Source organism: Trachinotus anak, unplaced genomic scaffold (genome assembly GCF_046630095.1).
Source record: "Trachinotus anak isolate AG129_WGS33_773 ecotype Australia unplaced genomic scaffold, CSIRO_AGI_Tana_v1 ptg000002l, whole genome shotgun sequence".
Lineage (NCBI taxonomy): Eukaryota > Metazoa > Chordata > Actinopteri > Carangiformes > Carangidae > Trachinotus > Trachinotus anak.
In genome coordinates this window covers 24,062,481-24,078,956 of record NW_027273853.1, presented here as the reverse complement: position 1 = coordinate 24,078,956, position 16,476 = coordinate 24,062,481, and the positions used below count along the sequence as shown (strand labels likewise).

At 39.8% G+C, this 16,476-nt stretch overlaps 2 protein-coding genes across 3 annotated transcripts; one reads left to right on the top strand and one right to left on the bottom strand.

Moving 5' to 3' along the window:
* The first annotated feature begins 745 nt into the window (after nucleotides 1-745).
* Nucleotides 746-8,094, top strand: cpa5 (carboxypeptidase A5). 2 transcript variants are annotated; one of them, XM_071457352.1, is made up of 12 exons: nucleotides 746-901; nucleotides 2,540-2,740; nucleotides 3,977-4,058; nucleotides 4,166-4,300; nucleotides 4,403-4,507; nucleotides 4,696-4,797; nucleotides 4,918-5,019; nucleotides 5,121-5,231; nucleotides 5,609-5,699; nucleotides 6,190-6,389; nucleotides 6,603-6,687; nucleotides 7,751-8,094. In XM_071457352.1, the coding sequence occupies exons 2-12, from the start codon at nucleotides 2,673-2,675 to the stop codon at nucleotides 7,936-7,938; spliced, it is 1,269 nt and encodes a 422-aa protein (XP_071313453.1). In that variant the 5' UTR covers nucleotides 746-901; nucleotides 2,540-2,672; the 3' UTR covers nucleotides 7,939-8,094. The 2 variants fall into 2 exon arrangements, with proteins under 2 accessions (XP_071313453.1, XP_071313443.1); XM_071457342.1 differs by having other exon boundaries at nucleotides 746-1,051.
* A 1-nt stretch (nucleotide 8,095) lies between these two features.
* On the bottom strand, nucleotides 8,096-16,454 carry cep41 (centrosomal protein 41). The gene is made up of 11 exons (XM_071457368.1): nucleotides 16,324-16,454; nucleotides 15,924-15,987; nucleotides 15,757-15,804; nucleotides 13,963-14,024; nucleotides 13,575-13,644; nucleotides 13,233-13,377; nucleotides 11,790-11,953; nucleotides 11,610-11,677; nucleotides 11,350-11,464; nucleotides 10,832-11,041; nucleotides 8,096-9,998 (listed from the first exon to the last, which is right to left on the bottom strand). The coding sequence occupies exons 1-11, from the start codon at nucleotides 16,354-16,356 to the stop codon at nucleotides 9,871-9,873; spliced, it is 1,107 nt and encodes a 368-aa protein (XP_071313469.1). The 5' UTR covers nucleotides 16,357-16,454; the 3' UTR covers nucleotides 8,096-9,870.
* Nucleotides 16,455-16,476: the final 22 nt, after the last annotated feature.

Below are 16,476 nucleotides of genomic sequence, written 5' to 3'. Positions count from 1 at the left end.
CTCCTGCCAGTGGTGAGTGTGGGAGGGGTCAACTGCAATCTTTCCTGCTCGCCTCAGGGTCCTGGAGGTGTACAAGTCCTGGAGGGATGGTAGGTTGCGACCAATTCCCTTCTCAGCTGGGGGCGAATGATACGCTGCAGTCCTCGGCAGTGGCAGCGGTGTACCAGGAGGTGATGGAGGAGGGGAGGATGCACTCAGTGATGGAGGTGTAGAGGTTCACCATCGTTGACATTTGCAGGCAAATATTTGTCTCTATTGTCTGTGCTCTCGGACTCCATCACTTCAGTAAATAACATGTCCTTGTTTCCCTAAATGTATCATTATACTCTCCATCAGTCTGTAACGTTTATGGATTGCAGCTTTAAAGCACAACTGTTCTAGCAAATTTACCACCATAGTTCATCCAACTGAATAATAATAATAATAATAATACTATTTCAGCATCAGCATAGACATCATTCAGCCAAAATCAGTAGAAATGAGAAAAGTTGTTGATCTATTTGCAACCAAAATGTCCGTCATGCCTCCATCTGCATCTAATAACTGCTGAGTAGATAACTGAATGAATATATTCTCATATTTCGGTCAAAACATTTAATCTTGGCATCAAAAACAATTACAACTAATTACCTCAGCAGAAGCCACAGTGTATATTTATAACTGCTCTCGCTTCTGCCTGTCTGCAACACATACCTTCTGACCACATGTTTCAGCAGAAGAATGAATCATAATAAGGAAGTTATATATTCTCAAAAATGCTGTCTCACAGTGACATAAACAGAGTTTTAGTTATTTAGTTAATGCCTTGAGAGATGGCTAAACTGAACAGGTAGGAGCACAGTGACTTGCTCGAGGACACTTCAGCAGGACACATGAGGACCAACAGACTCTGTGCTTTACTGTAAGTCTCTGTGAATGGGAAACCCTCCAAGCAGGTGTTTTCCACACACCTGACTCTGTCCAGGCTTCGGTCTCTTTGCTTTTCCTCTGCGATGTCCTTATCAGCTGTGTTGCATAAGGCAAACTGGCAGATTCTGGGATTCTGGGACATGTAAGTTGTCAAGGATCTTTACTTTACTGTTGTGTGAACTGGCTTAAAATGATCAAATGCTCAAATATGTGGTGAACAAAGACACACGAGAAGGTGTCTGTATGAGGAAGTAATTAAATTTTACTGTTGAAAATGGTTGAAAATGTTATCTGACGTCCGTTGTTCAACATTCAAACGTTCTCTGTGACTAATCCCACTGTACTGTGGCTGTTTTAGAGGCAGGATCGAGTTCTACATTGATGACAGCTTTTGTATTTTGGCATCACATTTTTGGCATCTCATCTTTTGTACTGAAACCCTGCTTAACCAGATGTGAATTTTTGCACCCTGACATCTCAAGTTGTCTCATTTCTGGAAGTGTTTCTAACATGTAGAGCTCACAGCACATGGATCCCAGCAGCTGGTTTACATTTAGCTTGTTGAAACTCCTCTGCAGCCTGATTGCAGAGGAGTTCCAACAGGAAGAAAGAGGAAGCTGAAACACAGCACAAGTGGACAGCCATGTCTTCTTGAGCTGTAAAAAGAATGTAGATCAGTGTACTTCATGCTGACTCCTCAATTCTTTTATTGTCCTGGTGAGATTTCAGAGCAAAATGTAAGGATCAGATGAGCTACAGCAATGGATCCCAACCTTTTCCAACTCATGGCCCACGTGAAAATCTCAAAGATGTTTTCAGCCCACGTCCAACCCCACAACAATACGGAGGCCAAACAATGCCTTCTCACAGCACTTTTTATTTTAAAAATAATCATGGAACATTAAAGACTGAACTGAAACTGGAGGAAACATGTAGGAAGTTCAGTTGTTCTTTTTTGTTTGACAGGGGGAAGATCACTTGTTGATCCACCATCTGTCTTTTGACTCTCTTTCCTTTTAACTGGCTTACCACAGTGATAGGCCTTAATATTTTAAACATTTTTAATGTTTTTAAAGATCATTTTATTTTAAAACATTATTTTTTATAACATTATTTTTTTATAATTTTTTTTTCATTAAATTTAATTTGCCCACCTTCATGGCCCAGCAGTGGGCCACAGCCCACAGGTTGGGGTAAAGCCTTGTGTTTTTATCAGTTATAGGTGCAAACCCTTTTTGGGTTTTATTGGTGCTGAAATGAATTAATAGTTTACTAGAGCGGCTGAATGGGAAGTGAATTTTTATAATCTTTTTCCAATCCTTGCAAAAGTGAGGATTAGCTGTTTTTCTCCATGTTATATTATTGTTAATTGAAAAGCTTTGAATTTTGGCCTGTGGGTTGGAAAATTCAAGGAATTTGAAGATGCCACCTTGAAACCAGGAACTGAACATTTTTTCACTATTTACTAGAAATCTTTAAACTAAGCAATTAATCAATGATGCAAAAATAATCAAAAGGTTGATTAATAATGAAAATATGAACATTACATGTACTGAATATGTAATACAGCTGGATGAAAAACATAGATGAAAACCATTGCATGGTCCAATTTTTGGTTTGATATCTCCAGACCGGTGTGGGAAAGGGAACAGCTGCTGACACACCTCCATTACCTTGAGCAAGGTCGTGGTTTGGACACGTGACCTGGGACATTCAGCCATAAAAAGCTTGATTTGGGCCCTGCCAGTTTCACACTGCTGGCCATGATGAGGGTGCTGCTCGTATTCGCCGCGCTGTTTGTGGCCGTTCTCGGCAAAGAATCATTTGAGGGGTAAGTGGACCTGCAAAAGCTTCTCACAGCTGTGTGTGAGCCAGTCATCTGTATGTACTATATGTGTATATGCAGTGCCTATAATAAAAAAAATTGGTTTATTGTCCCTTTTTAATTGAATGCATTTATGTCTTCTAATATTTATTCTGATTCACAATAAATTCAATTTTTTTTTACCCTTAACTTGAGTCTTTAACTCTTTAACAGACAGTTTCCTCTCTTCACTTCCCCTTAAGTAGATTTAAGGTTTCCTCCTTATTCCAGACTGTCTGACAGCGTTGCATTCTGTATCAGCCTGCTGCAACTATTTTTTTAAGCTATATGATGTTTAGACTGAGTGAAATATTCACACCTGAGACTTTATGGCAACTGTTCCATCATATGGAAATCTTCTCGATGTCTTGTGCATCATTTTATACACTTTGAAGATGCCAAATTTCATGGGCTGAATTTTGGGACAGACAGATTTGGATCCCCACTAGAATTTAAAGTTCTTTGGTTAATTTCTTTTGATTAACCCATTAAATTTCTTGCACACTGTCACCAACTAGAGGCTAAAAAAAGCTTCTGAGTCTTTCTGTTTTGGTGGTTTACACATTTCTTTTACATATTTACACACATACTGCGCTCAGCCCCTCTCACCCAACACCTCAACCTCTTCTTCTACTGCTGCCCGTGTTCTTTAAAAGTGTGCAAAAACTAGGGATGTTATGACCAATTAATATTTAGTGCCATTTATTTTCACTGGATGTTAATTTGACCTAAAAAAGAGAGATCTATGTGCCATTAGTTGAATGAGAGCTCACTCATAGTGGTTAAACCTGCTGCATAGTTATAATAATCTACACCTCCGTCATATATTAGAAAATTAGGTTCATTTTGACATAACTTATCTGGATAATTCTGTGTGTCTAATTACTTTATTACGGGGCTATAAAGTTCAGACATTCAAAATTTTAAAGATATCCATTGTTACACCAACATGTAAAGGTGTTCAGCTCTAGCAGCAGATAAGATCCAGACTGGGAATCAACCCAGGGAAGTGTTTTATCTTACCAACTCTAACCTAATCTCCGATACCAGTACTCTAAATCAGCACTCTGTTCTCATGGTACAACTTCTGTAGAAGCAGAACCAGCTTTGAGAAATCTTGCTTCACCCCATGTTTGCCAACTTCTCTATTGAAAACTTGAGTTGAGTAAGAAATTGTAAAATGTTCTGATTCTCTTTTCGCAGGCATCAGGTGCTCCGCATTATTCCAAAGGATGAGGTCCAGCTGGCTCTTGTCAAGGACCTGGAAGACATGATGGAGTTCGAGGTCATCTATCATCCACTGACAATACTTTAAAAAACATTAAATGATTAAGAATGGAAAGTTTAAAAAAAATCATCTTTATCTTGTATGATATCTGTGTTTCCTTTCAGCTGGACTTCTGGAGGGGTGTGACTGAAGTGGCCACCCCTGTGGATGTCAGAGTTCCCTTCCACAGCCTGCAGTCCATCAAGATTTACCTGGAGACTCAGGAAATCAAGTACTCCATCATGATTGAAGACCTGCAGGTAAAAGATCTGAGAAAAGCCTGACCTTTCCGTGACTGTTATTTGCCAACTTTGCTGTTTCTTATGTCTCACTCAAATCTGAATGACATCATTGGTGTTCAGGTGATGCTGGATGAGGAGCAGGAGGAGATGGACTCTGCTGGTCGCGTGGCTGAGCCCAGAAACACCGACAGCTTCGACTTCTCCAGGTACCACACCATCAACGAGGTTAGTACCTGGGGAAAGTGGGAAAAAATGACATAGAAAATTTTGAAGTATCAACAGAACACTTTGCTTCCAACTGGATTATTATGTTGTAACCCAAAATAACAAAACTTCAAAAACAGACTTAAACTCACATGCTGCACCTGACTGATGCTCATGTATTAAGAGCGAGATTTTTGTGTCTGGTTCAGATCTACAGCTTCCAGGACATGCTGGTGGCTGAGAATCCCAAAATGGTCAGCAAGATTGTGATTGGTCGCAGCTACGAGGGCCGTCCCCTGAATATTCTCAAGGTAAATGAACCGTAAAGTAAAAGAAGACTAGTTACACAATTGATTCAAAATGATGACACCTGCTCTTTAAAAAAAAAAAAAATTGAAATTTTCTCTGCCTGCTCTTTTGCTTTATCTTAGTTCAGCACTGGTGGAACCAACCGTCCTGCCATTTGGATTGACACTGGAATCCACTCCAGAGAGTGGGTCACTCAGGCCAGCGGCACCTGGTTCGCCAAGAAGGTGATAAGTGATAAATATCATATTTTTCTTCTGTGTCTATGCAGCTTCTCATCAGTCACCTGCTGCACTGATTATTGTGTCCTTTATGTTTCTGTCATCAGATTGTGACTGACTATGGACGTGACCCTGCTCTGACCGCCATCCTCAACAAGATGGACATCTTCCTGGAGATTGTGACCAACCCTGACGGCTACTACTACACCCACAACAGCGTAGGTTTCAGGTTTTTACAGTAACTTCCTACCACATTCAGTTTTTAAATGAGATGTGTACTTATTTTCATTTATGACAACTTTTTAGGTCTCAAATTTCCATGATTTAGCAATGGGAGTTATCATGTGATTTTGAGTCTGCAAACTTTTTTTTTATGGTGTAGCCTATGTTCAAGTGGATTAAACATATAAAAATAGCAGAAACCATAATCTGCAGTGGTGGTGATGTCAATGATGAGGCACTTAAAGAAAAGCAATGAACAGGCAGTACTGATGTCACAGGCACATACTGTACATACAGTGATAAGATTTGAAGAAGCACAATCAAAGTGAACAAAAAAATCAAAACCTGTGATGACTCACTCTGATGTTTCTAGAACCGTATGTGGCGTAAGACCAGGAAGCCCAACCCTGGCTCCAGCTGTGTCGGAGTCGACCCTAACAGGAACTGGGATGCTGGTTTTGGAGGTAACGTCTTCCCCTCATCACTGGAATGTAAAATGTCATAATCTATTATGTTATTTTGGTCATTTGTTACAGGCTTGAGGAAATGAAATGTATTTGAATAATCAAAACATCAAAAACCTTCATAGTTCTGTTGTAGTTGATGCTATATGTTGTTTTTGTGCAGTGTGTGTTGCTGTCTGCAGGTGTCGTTCTTAATGTTACCACCAGGTGGCAGCAAAGTGGCAAATTTTCAAATCCCACACAAAGTGCCTTTAAACATCATGATCTCATGAGACCTGCCACAAAATGCTTCACAGGAAACAGAGGACATAAAACACATTACACATACACTCATTTTGGTTCTTGAGTCACACCATGGTCAGAAGAGGACCCTTATACCATATTTTGAGTGACCTGGGTCTGTTTCGGTGCTCTTAGTCGGCTTAATCCAGAAGTTGTTTGTAGACAGTGACATTTCTTTGTAGTTTGACTCTGTTGTAATCACGTGTAGGAGCTGGTGCCAGCGGCAACCCCTGCTCAGAGACCTACCGTGGACCCAGGGCTAACTCCGAGTCCGAGGTCAAGTCCATTGTGGACTTTGTGAGGTCCCACGGCAACTTCAAGGCCTTCATCTCCATCCACTCCTACTCCCAGATGCTCCTGTATCCTTATGGCTACACCAGTACTCCAGTCAGGGACCAGGCTGAGCTGGTAAAAACCCCTACCACTTTATTCAGAACTGTTCTCGTTAAACTAGATTAAACTGGGGAAACTGATTGTTGCTAGACCTCCTCTCTGGGCTCTGCTGTTCTGTTGTCCCTAATAAGATTAGTCTTTGATGCTGGAAATGTAAGAATATGCAAAAGCGATATGAGGAACTATGAGCAAATATTCATGTGATACCATGGTTATCTCTCTCTACAGCACGCTCTGGCAAAGAAGGCTATCACTGACCTGGCTTCCCTGTATGGTACTAGGTACAGATATGGCAGCATCATCAACACCATCTGTAAGTTTCACACATAACATTGCTTACAATATAGATGGTTTTCAACAGGTGTTATAGTTTTCTATTCTTGTTTTCAGTGCTATAGTGGTGATATTATTGTTTAACTTGGTAACAGTAGATTAATAATTTCTTTATTTTATATGACTATAATAATTACAAAATACAGTTTAGCAGAGTGACTTCGATGTTGTGTTGGTGGGCATTTTCAGTGCTGAAGTGCCCTTAAGCAAGACAATGATTACTTAAAAGTTTCAAAAGTCACAAATCCACAAAGTTGGCACCTATAAATGTCCAAGTGGATTTTAAAGGTCCCCTATTGAATAAAGTGAAACTGAAGTGAGAGTTAAAGTGAGACCCTGTCTTTTCTAGGTTCTATATTATCACTGTGTCAGAGCTCTCAGTCCACAGAGAAATACACACTGCCTGTATTCAGACAGTGAGCCTTAAAACGAGCCGTCAGGACTTCTGTAACTTTGTAATGTCACAACAAAGCAGTCTCTGCTCTCAGCCATGGTCCTAGCCCGGCTCGCCCGGACTCACCATCCAGCCGTGCAGGATTTGGTGTTTACCTGAAATCTGCTATATTCTTCTTCAATCCCACAGAAAACTGTCAGCCAATCAAAAGAGAGGCTCAGAGCTTCCACAATATCTTCTTCTTATGGATATAAGCACTTCCAATATAATACCAGCGAAGCGTGGGACCTTCAATATCCAAATAACAAAAACAGCTGAGACGTTGTGTAGGTTTAAGTTAAAATCTTTAGTACAAGTGAAAAACCTTTAAAGTTTTTTGTGTATATTTAAGCAGCTGTGACACAGGAAAGTATCTTGTTTCTTTTTTCTTTTCATCGACTCAGTCTAAACAAAATACTGGACTCTTGATTTGATAGTACTCAGCTGGGTAATTTAGTAAAGCCAGCAGTGTGCATTGTTGTCTGCCATATTCATACTCTTTTCCTCTGATGCAGCACCGAAGTCAAATACATTTACATTCCACAGATACTGAATGACAATGAATGATCTCCCCTACTGAGAATAATCCCCTCAACTGTTTCAATTTTAGACCAAGCCAGTGGTGGGACCATTGACTGGACCTACAACCAGGGCATCAAGTACTCCTACACCTTTGAGCTGAGGGACACTGGTCGTTACGGCTTCATCCTGCCAGCCAATCAGATCATCCCCACCGCCACGGAGACCTGGCTGGCTCTGATGGCCATCATGGATCACACCTACAAGAACCCATACTAAATATGTATGCGTAAAGGTGGAAACCCCCCCTGGAGAAGCCATTGTTGGCAAATGTCACCTGTTGCCTTTATTTCAAGACTAATATCACTCCATGACTCCATGAACTTAGATAACATGAAACCACAAGCAGATAAATAAATGGGCACACTGGAGAAACTGCTGTTTCTATGTCTTTATTATCTGAAGGACTTTTAATTCACAGAATGTCACAGACACATTTTTTGTGTCCTACCTGTCTGTATCCTGCAATTCTGCTTTTTTTTTTAATCTTAATAGATTTATCCTAAACCCAAAAATAAATACATACATATCATAAATTTGGGTGTGGCACAGAGTGAAACTTTATTCCTGTGGTGTTTGATCCCAATTTATATCTTCTCGTCTCACCCTGACGCTCGCAATCTTGACCTCACTTTAGAGTAAGTCACCGTGGTTACGAAAATAAGCTAAAAGTGTAATTATAGAGACCCTTTAAGTTTCCGCCTGATTCCAGCTCAGCAGGGAGTAAGAGGTGGTTACAGTGATCGTACGGTAAACTACCCTCCTTTAAAAGTAGGTTATCCTGGTGGTATTCATTTTAATATTCACCATTTCACAATTCCTATGCAGCAAACAATCATACACTTTATTCATACACATTCATTTACCAACAGAATCATGTGATCAGCTGGTTAAGGTCATTTAAGACTGTTGATGAAAACACAACATTAATCACAAAACTAAGTCCGTATTTTCATTATATGCACTTCATAGTGAGTCAGTCATGTGAGTGTATCGAGGAAACAAGTCACTAACAACAATAAAACGGAGGGACACAAATTAGCAATACTGTTTTTCACATGCATCTGTAGGAACTGAAGTGCTGCTTGACAAAATGTCCATTTCCTTCCTTTAGTGACACTACGATCTGTGCGAAGGCCTCATTATTCAGTTAGTGTGGTCACAATGTACAGCACACTGATCCTCTCACACACACACACACACAGAGGCAAAAAAAATACAAAACAGTCACAGTAACATTAGTGTATAAGTGGATGCAAAAGTTGCACATAAAGGCTGTTGGTCTGTTAAGGAATTACAATAACATGTCATGACAGTATGAAGCATATTACAAAAATACAACACAACTCTTCTTGTTTTTACAAAATGGATCAAGCTCTGTAACAATATTTGTACAAGCAACACACCTCCTGCAATACAGAAATTCCCAGCATACCCTTCATGTCACATCAGCATTCCATTCTTCTGTCTGCAGCGATAAAATTGTAAATGTTTTAGTTTGTATCATTGGAGCTATGAAACGTGACTTGTCTGGAAATAATAAAGTTAAAAAAGAAAAAAAAAAAAACAACATTTTTTGAACAAATCATCCACAGAAATTTGTACAGATTCATATCCCGGTGAAAAATGAAGAATACAATCATATGAACTGTTAATTTGAGTGCAATTAGCTCCATCACTTTTCAGGTTCATAGATGAGGCACCGTGCAAACATTCAAATATACACAATTTATTAAATATTTTAAGACAAAAACAGAAAAACTGTAGTCAGGGCATAAATCTCCAAAACAGAAGATGAAGATTATTTTTAAATTTCATGCTGAATTAGGTCTGATTTAAAATATTTTGGTCTTTGTTTGTTGTGTATTGTTTATTACGTTCCCAAGCTGTGTAGACAGTAATAAAAACACTAAACTTTAGGAGAATATTCAGCTGTGTCAGATGAAAGATGGTGGATGGAAAATAGCTGTAATTGCTGTAATAGAGCAGTTGAGGTGTTTCCTGTCCACCTCTGACTGTGGGAAATTATTTTGCAGATGGGACCACAGGTGTTTGTTTCCTTACAACGATGGACCGTAACCTGAAATAAATGGACTTTCTGTTGGAGGTATGTCTGTTTGTGTATATCTGTGTGGTTGAGGGTGGGCGGGGTTATTTCCAGGGTCTACTGCTTTGAACCCTGGCGCTGTCCCTCCCAGAGGTGGAGGACATCTGTCGACTTCGAGCGCTGGACGCTTTAGACTGGTAGCTGATGGTTGACATGCGGCTGGACATGCGGCCTGCAGAACAAAGAAAATGCAAACAATAGTGAGGATTATGGAATGAAATTATGAGACAAAGAGAAAATAACTTCTGTAGCGTCTTCATGAAAGTTGTTGATTGATACATTTCTAATCAATTGCATCTTGTTAATTGCTACGTGGGTCTGTGCACAGCATGTCAGCTGAAAAAGAAAAAACTCTGAACTCTGTCTATAGCCAAACACACAATCCAGTACACGTGGAGAATAAAGTTTCCAGCTATACATAAATAAACAGCTGCTTATAAACTCAACACAGCAAACAAAACTCAAATTACTGCTTGTCTCTATTTCCCACTTTAAAAAAAAAAAAAAAGAATAACAAACATTATCTATAGAGCACTTTTCATACAAGTGATGTAGCTCAAAGTGCTTTACAATAAAAAATGGGATAGAAGGACAAGGACAATGAAATTAGACAATACAAAGACAGCAGATGATATAATATGTAAATACGAATAAAAAGAATCATAAAATACGAGAGAATTAATAAAAAGTTAAATAAATAGGTTTTCAGTTGTCGTTTAAAGATGTTCATAAAGCCTGCATCTCTTATAGCTCCTGGCAGGGTATTTCATTATTTTGGAGCAACAAAAGCTGCACTGCCTGTTTTCTTGTGCATAAAACTGTGTGTATTTGAAAGCCTGGCAGAAGAAGATCTAAGAGCTTGTGAAGCAACTTGTACCAACTTACACAGTATTTCTCAGGGAAACTTTCTTACAAATGATCATTTTATTAGGAATTCATGGTCACCTCAGACAATGCCTGAATTTTCAATTGGAAAATAGGAAAATGGAGTTTTGGGTTTCTTACTGTTACTTGGGACGTGTATCTCCTCCAGCTGCTCCTGGATCTTGACCTGCTCATCTGATGTAAACCGCCACCTCTTCTCTGCCGTCTGCACCGGCTGCTGCTGCACAGAGCTCTTCTTCCCCTTCGCCGATGTCGGGGAGGACAGGCACGAGGCTGGGATGGAGCCTGTTGTCATTCCTTCTGGAAATTTCTGAGCGATCACCTTGAGACCTGCGAGAGGACAGAATGCAGAGTGGGATGATAACTTCTTTTAGACACTATACCTGCAACAGTGATGGCTTCAAATATTATATTATCTTTTATTTTAGTTTAACATAACAGACGCGTAAAATGCAGGTTGCGTGAGTTGACAAATTTTAAATTATGTTGAAATACATTTTTTTTCAGAGTGGACATGTTAGGCAGCAAATTTCACGGTTAATATTCCCTTAAAATCCTTTCCTGGGATACCCCATCATTCAACTGCTAGCTCTCGCCCCACACAGGACTACTACAACTTGAGTGAAATGATATCTTACCTCCAGACAGCATAAACAGATTTTCAAATCCTCGCTCACACATGATGGTGGCTGCCTGGCTGGCTATTCTCTCATCCTCATCATACACAATGATGATCTTCCCTGCTGCATTTTTCTACACAGAGCGGGTTAAGTTCAGACAAGACAATAATCAGTTGCAACTGCAGTTCAAAAAGGCCTGACATTGATTTTGTTGCATGAAAAAATAGTCTGAAGAAGAGGACTGGTAAATGTTTTGTGTTGTTTGGAATGAAGGATACATATTCCAGCACTTCTCTGGTGTAGGGGTTCATTGTTCGAGACAGCATGGCAATGGGGAAACTTTGTGCTGTACAGAAGACAAATAATGACAAAAAATCAAAACAAACAAACAAAACACTGATGATAAATAATATTTGTTTTGGCATGAAAAGCATGATGGTCTAGTCTATTTCACCTACCACTGATAATGTGACAGCCCTCGTACTGGTCGCGGTCCCGTACATCCAGCAGCAGGTAGGGGCAGTCGGGGTAGGGTCTGTCAGCCAGCTCAAGGCAGGGCACATGGTTCTCCATCTTCTGACTGTTCCTGTCGAGGTTGAGCTCTCCCACACCGCTGATAACACTGTGAGAGGTCAGAGGTTAGAAGCTTTATTATTATTTAGTCTGATTTCTTTCTATTCCTTGTTTATATATGAATTTTGCTGCCGCTCTTTGTTTCTGGAAAGGACAATACAAATAAAGTTTATTCTAATTTCTTATTCTGGAATAGTTGTCCTTTTCCTTGATGGTATTATATTTTAATAACAGTATAATATGACATTAAGATTTACTAACATTAATATATATGGTTAATATATGGTTAGAAGCTCTACAGTTTTCTTTATTATCGATTAAACTGACAATAGTTTTCTTGTTAAATGAATTTGTTATTTTTCTGTAAAATGGTCCAAAATAATGAAAAATACCTGTCACAGTTTCTAAAAGCCAAATGTGACGTCTTCAAATCAATTTGTTGGAGAAACAGTCCTAAACCCAAAGATATACAGATATACTTACAGTGACAAATGACAAGAGAAGCATCTGCAGATCAACTAAAACCCACAAATGTTTGGCATTTTCACTTGAAAAATATAAAAATGACTTAAACATTAAATTCATTATCAAACTATACAACTTTTTGATTAATCGACTAATTGTTGCAGCTCTAAGCCACATGCTCTGATTTACAACTTGACCGTTCCTGATATATGATTTTCAAAGATGTCTGGAGCCAATAACACACCTGGAAACAATGATGGAAGCACAACCTCTACATCTCCTGCTATGATTTTACTCATATCTGTGAGCATCAGTGATGATTCAGCACAGTATGTGATTTTCTTTCATGTTTCTAAAGTCTGCCAGGTTTCAGAACAGTTAATGTGTAGGTGGAGTCCAGAAGATCAACACTTCACTACAACAAATCTGTTTGTGGAAGTCAGCCAAACAACACTGTAGACGCCCACCACTTTCCCCTTGTGCAGGTGGTTTTACCCCAGTGCTGCCCTACTTTCCGTCTCCAGCTGCCCTCCTCACAAGGTCAATGAGACCTAAAAACTCAAGCCCAGTAGGGGGCCCCAGGAGAGATCCCAGATAGAGTTACACTCCTGGGGTTCCTGTTCAAGCTGAAAAAGGGGGGGGGGCGACACAGGTGAGAGGAGGAGACGCTAATTATAGATTGAGGGAGGTTATTGTGTGGTGTACAGGAGGGCGTGCGTGTAGGACAGGCAGATGTCTTACATGAAAAAAAGTGGATGTACACTATGTTGGGCACAGACACATACATATGGTGGGTGCAGGATTACTGGTGCTCTTTTGATTAGGGATTGTGACTGTGGGATGTACAGGTACAGATACAGTACCTCAGCAGCGTTGACCTGGCAGAGTAGCAGATATCCCCCGTATCTCCTGCATCCTGGCGATCTGAAAGAAGTGACACCTTTGAGGAGCCGTTGGTGTGTTCAGACAGACACTCCAGATCTGCATCAGATGCTGCTGACAGACTGTCTGCAAATGAGTGGAAGTGGGAAATTAACAGATTGTCACCTACTGTTAGAGACTTAAATCCTTTTAATGTACTTTACAGTATATCCAGTACAAGTAATGTTAGTGATCCAAATTAAATTTGTTTTAAAATATTAATGAGCCATGTGAAGCTTGAGATGAATAAGATTTCATGATGTTAAGTGAATATGTTGCAGTACCTTCTGGGCCGTGTGATTCACTGTCATTCTCGCTTTCATTCAGGTCTGACACAGAGGCTACCTGAAGGATCTGGTGAGAAAAGGAAGTCTGAAAATCAACAGCACTTGGACTATGAAGACATTGGAAGAAGAAGTACAAAGAGAATGGTATCCTGGGGTCTGTAAATGAAGTTAACAAACCAAGATAAATGGTTTGTTAGAGCTGTCTGTCCAGAACTACTCACACAAGTAGTCTATTAATTATTAAGCACTGTAATGGGATAAGCTTTTCTCACTGCATTCATTCAGTCGCCTCCAAAATAAAGGCAAAAAAAATAGCTGTGGGCTGGACTTCCCATTAACTACAACATAAATCTAGCAGGATAAAAAAAAAAACATTAATGCTTACCAATTGTGCAAATGTTGTCACCTTTAACCGCTTGAATATTTCATCTTTACGATACCTGTAATCTGAGAAAAGGGAAAAGACACAATAAAATCTAAGAGCAGTTGCAGCCCTGATGACTGTCTTGAAATATCTATTTATAATTAGAATGACCACTTTAGCTTAAGGTGATAACTTTGCATGTTGAATCAAAAAGTCTAATCACTGGTCTAATAATCTAACTGATTACTTCAGCCATTGCATGCATTCATACCACACACAACTCACCTGGGTCTTGCACTTCCTCCTTCTCCTCATCCTCCTCTAGTGCTTCACTAAACCTCAGCTCTACCCAGTCTGTTCCCATGCTACCTTTCAGCTGAAGCTGCCACTACGTCACCAAAATCAGGCTGCTAAGACTCAGTTTTATCAGTGCAACAAATACTGGTATTATCCAAGTGGGACCTCACTAGCTCACACTTTCTCAAAGACCCTTGCTGGCACCTGACCAGCATGTCCCCACAGTCTGCATACAGTCCCACAGAGGAATAATTGTGGACAGCAGTACAATCCGCCATTGAAGAGAGAGGGAATCAGTGTCACTTATCCTTGAGAATTGTAGGACAGGTCAAAATCAAATGACCAAAGTCACAAAGAACTTATTTAACCACAAAATATCAGTTGGTTAGAACTTCTTTGGTTTACTTCTTCAAGTACATGGGCAAACAGTAAGAAGAACCCAAAGATCCTTGGGAAAATTAGGTGCCATGTTGGCAAGGGTCACCTTAAGTGTACAGTAGGCAGTTCTCATCCTCTTTACTCTAAGAAAAAGACCCTTGGGATGGATTATTTTGCTGTTACACGTGCTTACCTCTGCATACGGTGGAAACTGTATATAAGGTGGCCATAGATTAAACTAATATCTGGGTCCAGCAGTCTAGGGCAGCAGTCTAGTAACCCGGTGGATAGAAGCCCTATTCTGTACTTGCTGGGTCAAAACTTTGACTCAAAGCTGCATTGTGTGTCCTCATGAGGTGTCCTTTAGGAACTTATGTGGGCTATTTAAGGATCTTACATCTGTTGAACCAACTGACTGCCAAACAGATGGATTGTGAATCTTGGGCACGCAAGTGAAAGTATGAAGACTATGAGTGGTTGGTAATGTACTAAAATGACTGCCATCTGTATGCACCTGCAGCACTGATCTATCATAATCAAACATCTCCTGCTGATTTAAGTTCCAAATTCAAGTTCCATGTTATTCCAACTATGAAAAATATAGTTGAAATGAAATATTATTTCTTCTGACAAAATGTCAGGCAAAACACAAAAGCATCAAAACAAAAACATAAAACATCTCCAGTGTGTGAGTACATCAAAACCTAAGCAATAACCTTCTATGGTACAAAGGTAAGCAGTTAACTGCAAGGGGCAGGGATCAAATAATGCGTTAACAACTTATAGCTTCTTTGCAGCGATGGAAAGCCTTGTGGGTTGACGCATGCAATTCCTACAGACTATGTTAGTACACTCTACACTGAAGCATTGTTTGACAATGTTGCATTGAAGGAAGAAGTACTGTGAACTCTTATAATAACCGCAAGAAAAGGGTAATTAATAAAGGAAGACAGACCAGTTGGTCACAGGTTCATCCTACAACAGGATAATAACCCAAAACATGAGAAGCAAACAAGAAAATGGCAGGATTGGCAGCTCAGTGTCCAGGGTTAAACCTCGTGGAGAACACATTAGGAAATGAAACTATGCCAATTTGTAATTCCGTGCCATTTCTGGTTCCTCTTCAAACAAATTACTCACTTTTTTTAATCTCCTCCAGTCTTTCCAGATACTTCGTAAGGCTGCATCCTACCAAATAAAACATAACAACATATTAAAGAGGCATAAATCATTTATAGCTAAATAGGTTGAGATGGCATTGGTTTATATATTATTGTAGGTAAGGATGGTGCATCTGGACAAGGTACCTGTGTCCAGCCGTGTTTTGACATCTTGGTACTTTGCGTTTTTGGGTATTGTTTTTGTCATGTACTAAAAAGAAAAGCACAACGTGGATTTTCGTTAGCTGTATAAACAGGAGCAATGGTTCGGTAACACTTTGGTAACAGTTGACATTATTTAAGTTAGCCTACTCGCAGCTTTTTGAAAGACTAACTGCCCTTATTAACACACATTATCATAGTTACAGGTGCACTGTTGATATGGTAACTTAACATTGATGACAGCTAACTAGCTAGCTAGCTAGGGCAGCTACGTTTGCTTTTGTTGGCTTTCGCTTTATTTTCAGTTCACGATATGCTCGATAATGCAGCACTGGCTGTAAGCAGGTAAATAAAACAACTACACTTGTCATTTAACTAACGTTACCTCCACTCTGCCGATACCCCGATTGAGCGACATCCTTTCAAACCGAAATACCAAACATCAATTTCCAAGTTTAACAGTCTCGCTGCTGATTCGCCAATGTATTTGCATGGACCAATCAGAGAAGCCGATACTGCGCCCTTCACCACCAGAGCA